General features: G+C 41.8%; 1 protein-coding gene across 5 annotated transcripts in view; it reads right to left on the reverse strand.

Annotated features, from left to right (window-relative positions):
- Nucleotides 1-18,305, reverse strand: part of Dnm3 (dynamin 3) — a 471,739-nt gene that overhangs the window by 303,482 nt on the left and 149,952 nt on the right. For all 5 annotated transcript variants that reach the window (XM_075988409.1, XM_075988405.1, XM_075988406.1 and 2 more), the window contains exons 5-9: nt 14,970-15,068; nt 14,235-14,395; nt 10,019-10,161; nt 4,779-4,914; nt 2,540-2,607 (exon numbers count right to left, since the gene is read on the reverse strand). In XM_075988409.1, the coding sequence (XP_075844524.1) occupies nt 2,540-2,607; nt 4,779-4,914; nt 10,019-10,161; nt 14,235-14,395; nt 14,970-15,068 (607 nt within the window). The remainder of the gene's footprint in view (nt 1-2,539; nt 2,608-4,778; nt 4,915-10,018; nt 10,162-14,234; nt 14,396-14,969; nt 15,069-18,305) is intronic.

The raw sequence follows: 18,305 nt of genomic DNA on the forward strand, positions 1-18,305 counted from the left end.
TGCACCTGTACAAAGCTGGCACACATACACACGTGCACACACACACACCACAGAGGCACAATAGAGCAACACAGAGAAAGAACAAGAAACATGCCTATGTCCATAACACAAAACATATATAATAACTAGTTCTATATATCACACCTTTATAAAAACTTTTTTTGGTCTTTTTTTTTTGGTTTTTTTTTTTTTTGAGACAAGGTTTTTCCATGTAGCCTTGGTTGGCTTGGAACTCACTCTATAGACCAAGCTGACCTCCAACTCAGAGATCTTCCTGTCTCTGTCTCCCAAAGGCTGGGATTAAAGGCATGCACCCAAAGAACGGTCCCTGGGTGGGTGATATAACCCTGTCTTTAATAATCCTAAAACACAAGTTCGCATCTAACAGCGATGCCCGAGCACAGAGAAGAAGAGCAACACTTCCCGGCATGTGCCAAGCTCTGGGCTCGATGCCCTGCACCACACACAAAACAGCCAAGCATGTTTCCATAACCTACAAAGTAATGTTAACTGTCATTTGTCTCAACTCATTGTTTTAAAACAACAGAAAGGAATGTAATCAGGCCTCCATAACAGCATGTTCCCTGTCTGAATTTTTTCAGGGGAAACAAAATAGTATGTGTCTGCACAGAACACTACAAACATTATTCTTGATATTACTTATCTAAAAATGCCACACAACAATGATTTTCACAATTTTCGTATAGAACTAGATACTGTGAGTAATCCAGAGATGGCTTGATGCATAGGGAGGCTGCTGTGTGCGTGTTATATTCAAGAAGTGTGCTGTTTTACATGAGAATGTGCATCGGTGTGTTGGGTTGTCTCTGTCAGTAGATGACAACGGTGATGGACTAAGTTCCATTACCATCCCTAAAGGATTTCAAAAGCAGCTCTCTTCTTCCATGTGAGCCTCCTTTTTATACAGGAAAGCAGTCTACTTTCTCCAGGAGGCTGTACTACAGAGACCTGGCTGGGTCTCAGCCCAAAGTCCTTGGGTGCTAAAGGAAGAGTGTGACTGTTGAAGAGCTGTCAATGTCACTTCAATGCCTCGATGAGGAATTTATAAAAAACTAATAGCCAAAATAGCAGGAATCTTCCTTTTGTCTGGAATGCATTCAAAGTTGATGTCATAATAATGTTTTTCTCCTGTGAAGCAGGAACTTGGGGAAGGATAAGAATGGGGGGTTATGAGTGTTTCATAAACAATGGAAATTGGGGCTGGGGATCATTCCGTTGGTTAAGGACTTGCCATACCAGCATCAGGACCTTAATTAGATCCCAGTGTCTAAAATGCTAGGTGTGGTGTTGTGTGCCTCTAATCCCAGTATGGGGAACAGGTAGAGACAGGAGGGTCCCACTTAGAATCTGTTCCCAACATAATCTCATCCTGGCCCTGTGCCAGATGCTGAGCCACGACTGGACACCAACAGGAGGACCCGCTCCATCACTGAAGGTGATCCATGAACAAGGAGCCATTAATGGGATTAGCTTACACTCAGGCCATTTCTATTTAACATGTGCCTGCAAATCCTATTTAGCTTATTATCCATGGAATCAAGAATTTTTAAAAACAATTTATAGCCTAGTTCTAGACTACATTGCTATGGAATGAATGCATATGTTTTCTCCAATATCCATGTGTTGAAACCCTTTATACTTGATGTCACCACATGTGGATGGCCGCATTGGGAAGAAACTAGGTCATCAGGGTGGGGCTCTCGTGAATGAGATTAGTGCCTAATGAAAGAGATCAGAGAGCTTTGTTCTCCTTCAACTACACAAAAGCATATGGATTGGAAAGTATATGTATTGAGTATATAAACTGGAAAAGGTCCTCACCAGACCCCGCCAAGCTGAGAAACCTGATCATGTGCTGTCAGCCTCCAGAACTGAGAGACAAATTTCGTTATTGATAAGCTAGCTACCCAGTCTGTGACGATTTGTCATATAAGACTAAGAGTACTAAAATATAAAATAACATGATAATCTTCCTCTGAAAAGGGGGGAATTCAGTTTCTAGCTCACTCCAACCCATACTCTGTTCATGTCTCTCTGAACCACACTGCCCACAACAGACAAGACGCAAAGCCCCAGCTCCATGAAGACTGGGTGCACACTTGCCATCTCTATGGCTTAACTCGCACTGCTCCTCCATCCTCAGCAACCTGCACTCTAACCTTTACCCTCTCAGGTAAAGGTTACCCTGCACAAATTCCTCATACGCATGTATCCATGCTGCTGCATGAGTACGCAAACACATGCGCACACACACACACTCAGAGATGAGAAGACTCAGTTGTTATTGTGAAGAGTACACACCATTGCTGTAGAAACTTGTTTGTTAATTATTATTTTTTAAAAAAAAACTTTCTCTAGCAATAGAGAAACATCGCTGAGTCAAAACCAGGATTTCCTCTTTCTGACTTCTGCTTCTCTAGCCCTCCTCTGTTCTGATGATGAAAAATGACTTGACCAGCCATTTGGAAATGCTCATTTTCCTTGGTAGATTGAAGACAAGGAAATGGGAATCACTTGCCTGATACCATGTATGTTTTTGATTGCGTAGCTTATTTCTCTTCTCAATTCTTTCTCATTGAACTCCATCTGCAGATGCAAAATGAACCACAGTTATGAGACTTAATTCCTTTGGATAATATTATTGGATAGTATAGAATGAGGATAACTTGCCTTCATTATTAATAAATGGATATGCATGTCTTTTGCAAGCTCAACCCAGATGGTCAAAACATCTGTTTATATGGAGTTCAAGGCCACATGGAACACTAGGGATTTCTGGGTTCAGTGGAGCAGAGATTTGGGCTCTATTATATATGAGGGGTGCTGTGCAGAAAGAATGCCTCCTGGACATAAACCCAGCCACTCATTTGAAACATGGAATTCCTTTTGGCTGAGTGTAGTAACGTGGCGTCCACGGGAGGATGCAAATATGAGAGCATCTCCTGATGGGTGGCGGCAACACAGCTGTCCTTTCTCCCTGGCCATTTGAACCACCTGACTGTAAGGCTCCTTATAAAAGGAAATTAATAATACCTCATCAAGCCAACACAGGATGCACTGCCATATAAATATTTCCCAGAAGTTTCAGGCACTACAAATCTACTTGGAAGGAGGATCAAAGTGTCAGGGAGCTTAGTCCCAGAGCGCACATCCAGAGAACACCAGATTCAGCTTTGCCAGGGATGTAGCCATTCCAGCCTCGCTCTGCCTGCTTCCCCCTTACACTCTCGGTCCCGGAGCAATGCCTTGACATAAGTCTCTGTCATATGCTGTGGCTCCACAGCTCAGAGCCTTTACCATTCCTTCCTTTGTATCATGAACACTTCCACCCCTGCCCCTCTGGCTGCTGCTTAGCTAGCTACTCATTTTTCCAAAGGCAGCTCGGAAGTCTGGCTCCCTGCACACTTGGGCTGGGATTCACATCTGTGGGTGGTGTTTCCATAGCACTCCATGCTTAAGTTTGCCACTTTACTTAGCACATTTTAATAAAACTATCTGTTTACCCACCGTCTTCCCACACCAGTACACTAACATCCACACCCTCGTATGCCGACAAGTGGCACGGTCCCTATGCCGCTGAGCTGCCTTGCTGAGCAATCAATGCCAGCAAACCCACACAACTCTTGTTTCTTACCCACACACTGACAGTTTCCCTCAGTTCCCTCGTCCGACGGGCACCATCACTTATCCAATGGCAAAAGCCAAAACTTGGGGAGTAATTTTGAATCTTCTGGTTTCTGTCTCTTGAATCAATCCAAGCCTATCAACCTAACCTCTAAAATCCCACAGTCATCTACTTCTCTCCATTCTCTCTCATTACATCATTTTCCCCAAGAAACAAAAAAAAAACCTTTACATTCCAGACCTCCCTTGCACAAGAGTCCTTCCAAGATCATGCGCCTAACCATGTGTTTGTAATTTTGCTTTCTTCCTCTTTAAGGGACCCCTGATATTATAGAAGTTTCAGGAAGAAAAAATTAAAAGGTCCATCTACTTGTAGCTAGGCCCTACTCTTCCTTACCATTTCTACTGCTTACCCATTGGTGACCTGGGAGGCATAGTATTCTGTGGGGATCATCAACCCCATTCAGTTACACACCCCTGTTGCTTTTCATTGTTAAATGTGAACCCTTCACTGCAACCAGGAAAGTCCTGGATGAACTGGAACTTTCTTTCCTCTCTAAATTCTTTCATCTTCCTCTCAGCTGGCTGGCTATCTGCTGTGTCTGCTCTTTGCTATCGCACGTGTTCCCGTTCTGTGACTTCACCTGAGGACACAGATTCTTCCCCGAGTCAGCCTCTCCTAGTGATTCTCATAACACTGACCTCCTAATGCTGTGCTGGTCGTAGCTCGCATGCCCTTCCCTCAGAGAAAGCTGTCGAAACATCCCATGAAAAGGGACTTTCGCACCATGTTACCACAGTAACATTTGAAATTTTCTTATGTAGTCTACTTTTTCATTTTCTGTATTTCCATACTAGACAAAGTTGCCCCTTCTCTATTTTGATCCCTGGAACTTTGGTACATAGGAGAATCTCAGAAATATTTTAAATCAGAAAACTGATAGATGTCATGGAAAACTCAAGCATCTTGAAGTAAACTATATAAACTGAAACCAGAAAAGACTATTTTGAGCACCATGGGTTTTATTCCAAGAACGATATTGGTCCTAGCACATCATATTACACCAGGAGAGCTGTGAAAGGGGATCTGGGAATGATGCGGGGCAACAGGAGAGAGAACGTTGGCTACAAACCTTCACTATCTCAAAGGGAAAGCGTTCGTGGAAGATGCGATTGATCTTAGCACCGCCAGAGAGCTCTAATGTATCCACTTGATCCCCCGACCCTTCGATTCTCTTCTCAAAGTCCACAGCAAACTGCTGGACCATCCTAGAGTTGAGGAAGAGAAATAAACTTGAGTTAAAGTTAGTTAAAGTTCTGCGGCTCTCCTGTTCATGACTGATTTTACTGAGGGCCGGCGTAGCTTAGACTCCTTTTCTGGTGTTCTTAGTGGCACCTACTGGTCAAGTTAAGAAGGCATTGCAAGAATACAAAGTTGCTGAGATTTATTTTAGACATTTTAACTAGAGTAAATATTTTAGATACCTTTCTCTTTAAGTGTGCTCTGTTCATTGTGGTTATAACATGAAATGGTATTTAAGGAACGCTTGAATTAAAAATTAATGTAATAAATCTTAGGTAGAATAGTCAAGTGAACCTCTACTCCTATGATGTCACACTTCCCACTCACAGCTCCTGCCACTCAAACCCCAGCCAGGGAACTGGCTCCTTTTCTCCCTCCAAGTATAGATGCCTCAGTCTCTCTCCTCATTCTCTAAATTTGCACTGGGTGCTCTAAGGTTGATCAGAGCATCAAAGGCCATTATATATGATATTTTCAGACCTTCATGTAGCAACATTTCATAAATAAAGCTTGTCTGAAGATCATTGAGTAAAACAGCCTCACTGGTCAGTCTTACAGACCAAGCAGTGGTAACACACACCTTTAATCCAAGTAGCCACACTAGGTGCTATAGAAACCGGGTGGTACATGCCTTTAATTTCAGTGATGCACACCTTTAATATCAGAACGGGAGAGGATTATAAAATGGGAGGAGACAGTTCTCAAGGTCAGTCTCATTCTGAGATTCTTGGAGATAGGATCACCATTTCAGACTGAAGTAGTGGTAAGAGCCAGTGGCTGGCTGTTTTGCTTTTCTGACCTTCAGGTTGAACTCCAATTTCTCTCTCCGAGTTCTTATTAACGGTGAATCATTCAGCTACCATGACTCATAGGAATACCTTGTCCGCATGTGCAACTGTGTGCTGGTCATGTATTTTTTCTTAGCCGTCTTGGATCAACACACCTAAAACCTGAACCTTTTAACTTCTTTTAGTCCTAAGCCTTCTGATTCCCATGCCTTGGCTCAGGCCTCAGTAACCCTCTTTTGGATACTAAAGCACCTCTAGATTTCCATCCTGATCGTAGGACTCTCTCCAGATCAGACGTCACAGTGCCACAGTCGCACACACACCTGTTAGCACAGGCTCCTCTACAACTAGCTCTGGCTTGCTTTCCAGCAGGTTCCCACAGTTGGGGTGAACCTCTTATCTAGGATTATGCATGCTGTGGCCATGGTTATTTTTGAGGCCTCTCTCCTGCCCACCCACGTACACCTTCCCATTCACACACAAAGAATCTCCTGGCCAGTCCCCAAATGTCCCATGCCCCTGTGTTTTTGTGTTCGTCTGGGGGTTTATTTGTAGCACTATTGACTCCATTCCTTCCTAACTTCCTTCTGGTCTCAAGGCGCAGCTCCAGTAGTAACTCTTCTGAGAAAGCCCTCATGATGAGTGGTCCTCAGCTACCATCATCGCCTACCACCGCCCAGAGGATGGGGTCTCCTGCCTCTTCAGCCTGCTTCTAGAAAACACATTCACAGACCACATCACCACTGCTTCTTTCCCTGTCAGTCACTCCCCTGAGGGCAAGGGCTTGCACTAGGCTTATCTCTGCACAAGCAATAAGCCTATAAGAGATGCTTAATAAATATTTGTGCTATGAAGTAGTTAATTGTCTTAGGCTAACTGGTTGAAATAAAAGAGAAAGGAAAAAAGGAAAATCTGTGGTAACTAGGTTTGTAAATTCTAATTCTGACACATTAGAACTACTACTTTCAAATTCAAAATCTAATAGAAAAATATTTTCTAAGCACCTGAAACTTGTGTCTTTTTATTGTCTTGGCTATAACAGGTTAAAGTAATTATAAATTATTTAGCCATACCCAAGTATCAGCTAATGTTTTTAATGGTGTTGTTAAACATCTGGAAGGTTGTGGTATATGTACTGAAATGCTAGAAATTTGTGCAAACTTCCATCTCCGTTGATCCTTCCCATACCCTCCTCTTTGGCGGTATTGAAATAAGCTGTCCCTAACTTCACTCTATTCTCTTACCCTCCCTCCTCCTAAACTTAACACACCCTGCTCACACTTCCTGGCCTTGAGCATTCACTCCCCTGGGAATTAGTACTTCTCACATGTACCTGACTCCTCCTCTGGGCTCCAACATTCCCTCCTTCTGATACACAGAGTTGGTTAGAGTTTAACACAAATCATCATTCACACGCACGTCTTCATGACCCTCTCCTAGAGAGCAAAGGTTCTCATCCATTGCTAACTCCATGGTGGGTGAGGCAGAGCCCGGGTCTGAGGAGAGCGCATGGAAGGGTGGCAGGAAGAGGGGATGAAGGCACATGCTGGGAAAGGTGGGAGCACAAGAAGATGGATCAACAGTCTAGTCAACAACAACCTAATGGTGAAATATTCTGCAGTCAAGACCCATGATGTCACAGAGGCAAGGACCAGTCTTCACATCTAAGCTTCAGACGGATGTTGAGATAATGCATGACCTCAATATAAATATATTTCTTTTCTATGTAACTTGTAGAATTTTATGAGTTTAACCAAAGTCAAGAAGAAGCAAACAGACGTGGGAAGAGGTCTACTCATACTTTCTTCTTCTTCTTCTTCTTTGGTACGGTATTATTTTTAAGTGAAATATTACCTGGTGCAAATAAGATGTCACTGAAACAATTTGAATATTTAACAATTTCTTCACTAAAAAGACAGAATTAAATCTCCTTTTGTGACCATCACTGCAGCAACAAGCACAAAAGTGGGTCCAATACCTTTGTGATGCCTTGCCTGATTCACAAGCAATATCTTCTAACCAAAGCAAAAAACACTGAATGCACTTCAAAGCATCCTCTCGCATTTGAAGAAAGATTGTGTCCCCTCCTCTTTCCAGCTGAGACAGTGGTACAATGCAAGATCTATGCCCATCTGAACGGATGATGAAGTCCAAGTTGTAGGGGGACACCGCAGAAGCCATCAGCTCAGCAAAATAGCCCAAGTTTACAGGAAGAAATACATCTCTTACACTGAATGTATACAACAAGAAAACACCAATAATATCTGTGTCCATGTGAGCACTCACCCCAGAAGGTGATCACCAAGCTAAAACTGGACAACCATGGCAAAAAAAAAAATTGCTAGAGCAGAAAGTCAATTTTCACCCACCAAGCAGGGAAGAACTAAGGAAATACAGGGAATAAACTATCGGAGTGTAGAGGGTAAGAAGTGCTTATGCGCACAGGCACTGGAGAAGCCAGGAAAGTGAAACACACAGGCGTGTCACTTCAAAGGAAGGAGACGTTTGCCTGCCTTCCTCCCGGAATGCTGAGAAAGAATGTAGTTTATGACCTGGTGATCTTGTGCTATCTGTAGGGCCAGGCCTTACCAGAATCCCCCACAATATTATGTTTGTTTATCCCAGACTTTTCCCCTCTAAATCTTGCGCATTGCTTTTCGGTCCATAAAACCATCCTTGTGAGAGATGTCGTGTGTGCTTTACATGAGTCTAAGTGACTTCTGTGTTATCTTAGGGCCAGGCCGAACCTGACTCCCACAGGCATTATTTTACCTCCGTCATTCTCCCTAGACCCTTATCGTGAGCATTGTTCCTGAGTCATTAGAAACCATCTTTATGGAGCATACCATATGTACTTTGTAAAGGGTTTCAATGTAAACATGTCTTAAGCTTTGTTGTACACTTGGGACTGAGCTAATTGTCATCAGGAAACTCTTTCCAAAATTGTGCCGCACTTAAATATGGCTAAAGTGAACCACCTGGTGTCAGACTCCAGAAGTCTGGCCCAGCACCAGCTAACTAAGTAGTGTTGAGTTAAGTTTTGTTCTTGTCTCTCCTTGCTGCTGGCTGTCAAGCATTCAGGGACCACCCCAACACACAGTGAAGAGGCAGGAAGAAAGGGATCTTACATACTGAAGACAGGGTAAATGAAAAAGAAACTAATTTTTCTTTGATGTGCAAGGAACAAAGGTGCTGTTACAACACAGGCCATGGAAGTGGTCTAGTTGGGAAATGTTTGCTACACAAGCAAGCAGACGGGAGTTCAGACTCGAGCACCCACATAAAAAGCCAGGCACAGTAACGTGTGCTTGCAGTATGCTAGTGGAGGTGGGCGACATAGGAGGGTCTCTTGGGCTTGCCAGCCAGCTAGTCTAATGACACTGGTAAGCTCTGAACTCTGTGAGAGATCCTGTCTCAAAGAAAAAAAAAGTGAGGTGGAGAGCAATCAAAGAAGACACCCGATGTTGACCTCTGACCTACACTCACACACACATGCCCCCACATACATATACAATACACACAAATATAGATAAATAAATAGTACTATAGGAGGCATCAACTATCATTGTTGATAGGCAACTCAGGTGCACAGGGACACTAGATAGCAGTCTTCCAATTGACACAGACCTAGTGCCACCTGAAGCACAAGGGTGAGGAGACAGTGAGGTCACAGGGGGTCAAAGGAGAGATGAAAGGAGCAAGCATTCTCTAGCAACTCTGCTACCCTGCCCTACCAACCCAGGGAGACGATGGGGGAGGGGATCAGGAAGGAGTAAAATCTCTATGTGAGTTTGTGTGCTTGAAGTTTAAACAGCCATATTAAAATCATTACCAGAAAGGAAAAGGCAATTGAAATGTGGCCTTATTCTCTATGGTTTTTTAATTAAATATTTCATTCTCTTTCTATGGAAATATACATACAGGGAATCACATGAGAACTTGGAAAAGATAATAAAGTAGATCTACAGATTGAGTTATAAAATATAAATATGCTCATCTCTACTTACTTCTGAGGCTAAGGGAGGAGAAAACACACCCCCCACCCCCAAATTATCATTGCTAGTTTTACCCCCTGACTGGATTCACGAGATGGACAATGGGTTAAGCTTATAATAACAGTAAAATCAATTAATGTTCCTTGAGTAAACGTGACTCAAGGGTCCCTGTATAACACACAGAGCCTTGTCTATGCTGCTCACTGCTTCCAGAAAACAACACATCAAACAGATGAAGGCAAAGCAAACAAGTTTCAAATGAACAAAGAAAGAGAGAGATGACCCACTGCAGCAGAGCTTTGGTCTTCCTCGTGGGGTCTTCTGGTTTGAAGTTTTTGTAGGCTTCTACTTCGTGTTCTATGGAGAGCAACTGTCCCTGCAGTTTGTTCCTGAAGTTGGGCAGGGTGTCTCGAATATGGTTGGTAAGTTGCTAAACAAAACACAGCAAAACCAGACATGTGTGTGAGAGTGAAGATCAGCTCGTGAGATAGACTTCCGCCTCCACCGTTGCTCTCTTCAGCACCCCCTTAGAACACACATGCACATTTGAAATGGACAGCATCAGCAGACAGGAAGAAGCAGTGTCCACTCCTCTGTACTGTCTTTAGAGATGTTCAAAAGCCCTTCAGTTAATTACTCACTTGGGTTACCTTTTCATCCTACCACACCCTGCTAAAATATACCTGAAGTTACGGGTGGGGCTGCCTTGCACCACATTAGCACTGGGTAATTTAGGATGCTGTTCATAGAAAGGCACATATAAGACCTTTAATCCCAGCACTTAGAAGGCAGAGGCAGATGTTTCTCCAAGTTTGAGGCTAGCCTGGTCTGCAGAGCAAGTTCCAGGACAGCTGGGACTACACAAAAAAACCCTGTATCAAAAGACCAAAAAAAAGAAAAAGAAAGAAAAGAAAAAGTACTAGAAATGTTGCAATATGAGAGTCTCCGGCACTACCTGCTCTTTTCATTACCAAATGGATGAGCACCCTGGTGGCTCACAGGTGGTCAAAGGTGCTACAGGTGGCTGCCAGCTGTCAGCTTTCTCTGCACTTTGGGTCTCAAGCAGGCCCCTTCACTGTCTTGCATCTCTCGGTGCCATCTAGCTCTGACTGAACACCACTCTATACCTTCAAAGAGTTGGCTTTAAAAGTTCCATGATTAAGCAAGGGACAGCTCTCTGCCACTGGCATCTCTACCCAGTCATTTGATTGGCAATGCCTCTGTCATCAGTTTGCACCTGAAACTCAGCAGGACAAATGCTTCCAAGAGAATCTAATGGTGTGTGTTTAATTAAAGACAATGTGAGCAAGAAACACAAGTGTCCAGTTTTCTGTCATGTGTTCTTTCTACAATAAGGTTTTGAAAATCTAAATTAAAAGAAACAAAGATTCTTGACCCAGTGAAGTAACATACTGGTAATAAAAAACAAAGAGGTAATAGAAACTTCAGAGCAACACAGGAAAAATGAAAACAAGGGAGAAAGAAAAATAAAGGAATACTAGCAAGAATAAATATATCAAGACTTAATGAGTTGTTTTAACTTGTCCTTTTGTTTATTTTCACTTATTTGAATGGATGTAGGAATTCAGTTAACCCATGGGGTTATTTAATTGTCAATGATTCATGGCTCCATCACTCACTACTAAGAAATGTGAATTGTCTTGGTTCCTGGACAGGTACTTCTGTTGTGGCTATGGAAAAGGAAACAATTGAATGACGAGAACTGTGTTCTCAATAGCAATGGCACAGAAGACAAGGTCCTAAACACAAAAAGAACAGCAATCGCCTGATGCCGTGTGGGCTGTCAGAAAATAACAACACTTGCTTCTGTTTGTGCTTCACAGACATCTCAATAGCAGAGCAACATTGTATTTCCTCTTGGCATTCTAAAACATGGTTCTCCTCTACTTCCTTAACTCTGGCTCTTCTAACTTATCCTAATCATTTTCAGGTGCCTTTCCCAACTCCTGTAACAATCCTTCTAATCAGACAGACAACATTGACGTTTTCAACTATGAATCCTCTCCTACTTCTCAGCTCAGTGAATGTTCTATCTTAAGGCATCTCGTTCTACCTGTGGATTTGGCAAATATCCAACCAACTGTTCTTGCTAACACATTATCTCCAAACAGAACTTCTTATCCATGCTGTAGGCATACACGCTTAACCATCTTCTGGATCTATAAATGACACCCAATCTCAACACACCCAAATGAACTACCCGGCAGCGACTGTTTGGCTCTGTGGTGGCCTCAAATGCCCACATGTTAAAAGCTTGGTCACCAACTTGTGCAAATATTGGAAGGTTTTTAGAACATTGAGGACGCAGGGCTAGTGGGAAGAAGTTAGTTGCTGGAAGCTTGCCCTTGAAGGATACTGAGACTTTGGTCCCTTCTTTCCTTCCTGGACACCAGGAGGTGAGCAGCCTTCTTTGCCATGAGCTCCCAGCATGATGAGCTGTGTGGACACAGGTTCATCACAATAGAATGAAGTGGCCATGGACTAACATCTCTGAAACCACGAGCAAAAATAGATCTCTTTTCCTTGTAAATTATTATTTTATCATATCAGTGAAAGCCAATAAACATACTCATCTTCTCCTACAGGTCTCCAACATCCTGACAGTCTGGGAACTTGGAAGTTAACCTAGTTACTCATCAATGGTTCTACATCACCCATCATAAGCTCCTTGGGTCACTGAGTTCTCAATTCTCCTCATCATTTCTCAAATCTACTAGACCTATAAAGACCAAGATTCCATATTTTTTCACTTTATTTTTAACTGATCTCTGCAATTTTAGTCCTAACTGGTCTACAATTAATCTTCCTACCTATGGCTTACATTTCCTTTAAACTCTCCAATATGGCCGGTTCCTTGCCTTTACCAGGGGTCTCTTGAAGACTCTCTCACCTCAAGATAACAGCAAAATTCTTTATTTCCACTTGTGAACATGAGAGGCCCTGGCCGTGGTCTGCCTTTCCAACTTTATCTCTCACTGCTCACACTCCCTTCCTCATGATTCCAACCACAATGATATTCCTCTCAGTCCTTCAAAAATGCCATGCCATTTTCTATCTCACCCATACCAGTTATCCCTAGGAGCCACAGCATACATCAAACCACTGATGAAGTTATCCTGATCTCTCACAGAGAGAATACATGTGACACAACAGAGAGCAATTATATAGGAAAGGAAAGATCTTCAGAACAAAATCTAATCAGTTTCCATTCAACGTGAATCCAATTATGTCCTAACTTGGTGATCATCTGTACCTAAATGGCTAATCATGTCCTTCTGGTTTTCTCTTATTCAAAACCTACTTTATTTCTAACTTATATGTCCAATTACATTATTGAATTTTGTCTAGGATACTTTTTAATCTTTTTATAATTTCCTTAAGAGAATATAGTGTTGAAAACAGTAACCTAGAAAGTGTTATTAACACTGGCTACATTGGTAGAATATTGTGGTTCTTGCATGACTGACTTGTGATGCTCTTTAAAATTTATTGATGTCTTAAGTGATGCAGCCAAATGCTGCCTCATGGCTTCTAAATGCTCATTTGCCCTTAATTAAAAGGCAGAAATTTACGGTGGTCAGATAACATCACTTAAATGTATATTGCTAATCTTTATTTTCTAAAATAAAGTTGTTTTGCCCATGTGCTTCATGTATAGTATCAGCTCTTTTTACCATGACAACCTCCACTGATTCCTTCAAAGGACCAACATCAGGACACTTGTGACTACCTGACTCATTGGCACATTTAAGTATATAGAGAAGAGTTTATATAGAAACTATTAGGGCATTTGTGACAGAAGCTACTTGCCATATAAAGTCAAACTAGTGGAAACTCAAGAAGGAAGCCTGTATCCAATGACCACCCATGCCTGCCACACTTTTCAACTCCACTATGGAAAGAAGATATGTAAGAAAGTCTACTGAGAACTTATGAGAACGGTGTATGTGATTCATGGGAGAGAGTAGACTGAATGCCAGTTCCAGTGCTATTTATTGTGAGTGAGTGTGTTATCTAGAAAAGGTGTTTTAGATTAGTGGAAATCAATAATTACTTCATCAAGATTTATTGTTTCAATATTTTAAATTAAGAAGCTAATAAAGATGTAACAAAAACCATAAAAAAAGTTAATGGAAAATCTAACCTAACCATCACAGCTTGGCATTTGAAACAAATCTACCTTGTCCGAGCTGCAGACGTTTAGCTTAAGATACAATGTATTGTGAGTGAGTGCATGCTCACACATGTCTCCTGTTTGCTGTTCCTAAATCACTAAGTTTTTTTTCTTTGAATACTGTCAACAATATTGAGGTGAATTCAATCCAATGAAAAAGGCAATTGTGTGGGTCTAAATAGTGACTTTTAAAATTATCAAAAGTAGAATGTCTTGTCTGGGAAAAATAAATTTTATAATAAGAAATGTTAATTCTAGTAATCTACACATTTTATAATTGTACTTACTGCTTGAAAGAATAATTTTACCTGATTGAGGACCTTCTGGAGGTGGGGTGTCCCCATACGATCAGCAATATGTCTATAGGCCGGGTGAGAAAGAAAAAATTTCCTTTCTGCCAACATGGCCGCCTTAATGTCCTTCTTTCCATCTATGTCCTTCTGGCTTCTGTTGACCACTCCCACGTAGCCTGAAACGAAACACAAACCTATGGGACTTAGCACAATTTCTGTCATTTATTCTAGAGAAACTTCAAGGCTCTCTAACAGGTAAAATTAATTTTAAGGCCCGAAGACTGAGCCCCTTACAGCATGCCATCCAAGACCTTGCTAGTCAGTAAACGCCACTGATTTGGCTATTGATAAATTGTTGAAATCAACAGAATAATACCCCTCAGCTTTTAAAGATTTATAAACTTTAAGAAACTATATCTCAACAACTGTATCATATAACAGGCAAGTAAATATCTGACTTAAAACAGATCGCTGTATATTTGTGTAGCCTGTGATGAATATTTATAACCTTGCTTCAAGCTCCTTCCTTTCCCTGTTTTCCTATTCCTGTTATTTTAAGAAATAGTTCTCCTTTTGAAATATTCTTTAACACAACACTTGGGAACATTGTGCCATTCCATATAAAGTATAGTTAATAATAAATCACTCCCTTCTAATGGAGGAAGCAGGAAAGCCAAGCCTCCCTGTGGCTTGCCAGCCATTTCTCTGCCATATTATAAAAAGCAGGCCTTAGAAACCACAGTACATTACCCCTGCGAAGAGGCAGCAGTTTGTTCTCCAGGACGTCCCTGGCATCCGTTCCTTCATCCATGAGATCCAGCTTTGTGATCACGCCAATGGTCCTCAGACCTGTATCATAAACAAACACAGCTGTCAACTACACAGTTTGCAAAACAACAACACCAAAACTAAGTCAAAGGGCATAAATATCTCAACACTAAATGGAAGGCTCATATTCCAGGCCCTTCTCCTGTTTCTCTCTTGCTTCCTTTGCTTCTAGCTTACTGTCACACCAGTCTGGTGATTATCAATGGAATGCGAAGATGGGTTATACACCTCCTTATCCATGGGATAATTTTCCATCCAAGAGATGAAATCAGGTACATCACAACAATACTTCTAAATACAGCCATGTGTCACTTAACCACAGGGACACTCTCTGAGAAATGTGCTCTGTGCAGAATTCATCACTGTGCAATCAAGCATCCCAAAGTATGTTTATATAAAGTAAGTAGCACAGGGCGGTGTTTCAATAGGGCCTCCTGATGTAAACAAGAGATGCAGTCAACATGAGATGTCTGAGCCTTCAGCCAGCCTAAGACAGAATAGGGTTCTATGGTTGACATGTATGTAAACACATGTGTAGGGGTGTGAATGTTCATGTGTGTGCTTGCATGTGGACATCCAAAACAACCTCAGATGCTGCTCCTCAGACACCACTGACTCTCCCCTTTTTTCTTGACCCATAAGCTCTCTTGTTGGTCTAGAACTAACTAAGAAGGCTAAGCTAGTTGGTCAGCAGGTCCCAGGAATCCATCCATCTCCGCTTTCCAGGCACTGGGATTGCAAGCATGCAACACTACGCCCAACATTTTGCATGGGAGTTCTGGAGCTCAAACTCAGGAACTATGAGGCAAGGCAAGCACTCTACCATCTGGGCTGTAACCCAGCCCCTTGACACTTCTCATGAGGAGAAAGAGAAATCAAATAGCTCTTAATAAATAAATCAGTAAGACAGTCATGTATATCATGACAAAGCTTCATGCACATACATAATTGAATATGTGACACCCTCGTGCACTGTGAGAGGAATGGACACGTTCACAGCAGCATCACCACAAACACAAGGAAGGAATGTCACCATGGCGCTGGGAAGGCTTGGCATTACTGGGCCTAGGAATTTTTAAGTTCCATAATGAGACCACCACCACATATATATACGCAGCTCACCATGAATGGAAATGTTGCTATATAGCATTGTAACTGTATGAGTTAAACACAGCAAAGATAACAAAAAAGGTAGAAAGGTTCATTATTTTTATTAATATCCTTAAAGAAAAAGAAGCCTTTGGATTCATGAAGAATCAAACACACAAAAACACTGAGACAAAGCAAAGATGAAAACCTAAGTAGAAAGGTAGGAAGATGAAGTTGATGAATCATTCCAGAAAACAATAGAAAAACGCCTTTAAAAATCAGATAACGACTGCAAAGATACAATGTCTGAACAATTGGTGACTCACAGAGAAAAGCCCATGCAGAAATATTCAGGAGTTAAGAAGAGCCTATTCAAGACAGCATCCCCACAGTGAAAGATATGAAATTATAAGTTGAATGAACTCAGCAAGTGCCAGCTCGAAGTGAAAACATATGCAATTTGTCATGTCAGTGTAAGATTTCAAACCACCAGAAACAGAATGTTCCAAAAATTCTGCCAGATGAGTCTAAAAAGGAAGCCACATGAAGACGGTTGGGAGGCCTGGCCATCTCGGCGTTTCCAGAAGCAAACTGGAAACCCAAAAGCAACAGAGAAATTGTTTCAAACTTCTGAAGGAAAAATTTGTAATTTAAGTAAATATAAAATAATTCAAACACCTTCAGTGTAACTTTCCCCTCTTCTGTCCCCCTCCCTGTGTTTAGAATCAATTCCCCGTGCGTGTGCAAGTGCCTGTAGGTATGAGAAAGCGGTGTGAGGGCTTTTAGGTTGAATAAAAATTCAGAAATGTCAATATCAGGAAGAAGCGGTATAACTACATTATATAGAGGCAGGGAGGCAAATACCAAATGCATCAGCTACAAGGTTTAGGGACCAGGAAGGATGGAATCAAAGATTTTATCAAAACGGGAGCATCTCTCTCTCTCTCTCTCTCTCTCTCTCTCTCTCTCTCTCTCTCTCTCTCTCTCTCTCACACACACACACACACACACACACACACACATCGACTGATATATACATATACATATATATAGAGGGGGAGGGGGAAGAAGGGAGGAAGGGAGAGACAGAGATAGAGAGAGAGATCTTAAATGTGTATGTGAATATGCCTTTAAGGAATATAAATGTATAATTTTAATTTTAAAAGCTGGCTAAAAAAGCATCTCTTTCCTACTCCTGTATTTCTGAAAGAGGCAGCCAAGTCTTCAGTTCATAAGGTGGTGTACCAAAAATGGGGAGGAGAAGAGGCCTATTTTCTTTTTCTTCACATTTTGTTCCACAAATAGGGGGCTTAAAATAATCAATGAATGAACTCCTGCTGGCAGAATCAAGACCTGCATTGACGGATCTCAAAAAGCCATTGTCAGACAAGATTTCAAAGGCTTTTGAGGCGCGCCCCTGGGAATTTAAAGACCTGCATAAAGCAGAACACATTGTTGATCCCTGATCCTGAGCCAGTCTCATTAAGAACTCAAAACGAAAACCATATGAGATGGGTGCTATTATTTTCTCAATTATACAGGTTGAGGAAAAGTGAGAGAGAAAATATTCTTGCCTAAGGGGTCACAGCTTCAACACATGGAGCTAGGGTTTGATGGTGCTGAATCCAACAACCTCATTCCATTTTCAACCACATTAATTTTCTGCACCCCAATTCTTAGATTCTGTAAGCAATTAGCTGTGTTATTTGACAGCTTAGTCATAACAACTAGTCCCACTCGTCTATAGAGCTACAAGACAGAAGTCTGGAGATGGGAGTGATTTCCAGATTTTAAAGAGGTATCTTTAGTGAAAAAGGAAGAGCAAGTTCAGGTTAAGACACTCCTGACCCTCTTGGTAAAAATATAAGTTCAGAGCTGATAAAATTTTTACTTTTGTGTTTCTGCTGTGCTTTTTCTCCAATAAAGAACAGGTACTGTTGCTGAGAACCAACGAGTTCTGGGAACAACCTTGGGAAGACACAGACACTTCAAAAATCTGATGCTTATGTAGACAGGAAGCTAAGCGCACTGACTTAGAAACAAGCCTCTCACCCCTTCTCAGCTCTGGGGTGTTCATTTCTTTATCAGTAGGAAACTGCACCTGCCAATTGGGCAGCCACACACCACAGCACCCTGCTGCCCAAGGTAGTTATGCAACACTCCTTGCAA

The sequence above is a fragment of the Microtus pennsylvanicus genome, chromosome 10 (assembly GCF_037038515.1).
Source record: "Microtus pennsylvanicus isolate mMicPen1 chromosome 10, mMicPen1.hap1, whole genome shotgun sequence".
In the NCBI taxonomy this organism is placed as follows: domain Eukaryota; kingdom Metazoa; phylum Chordata; class Mammalia; order Rodentia; family Cricetidae; genus Microtus; species Microtus pennsylvanicus.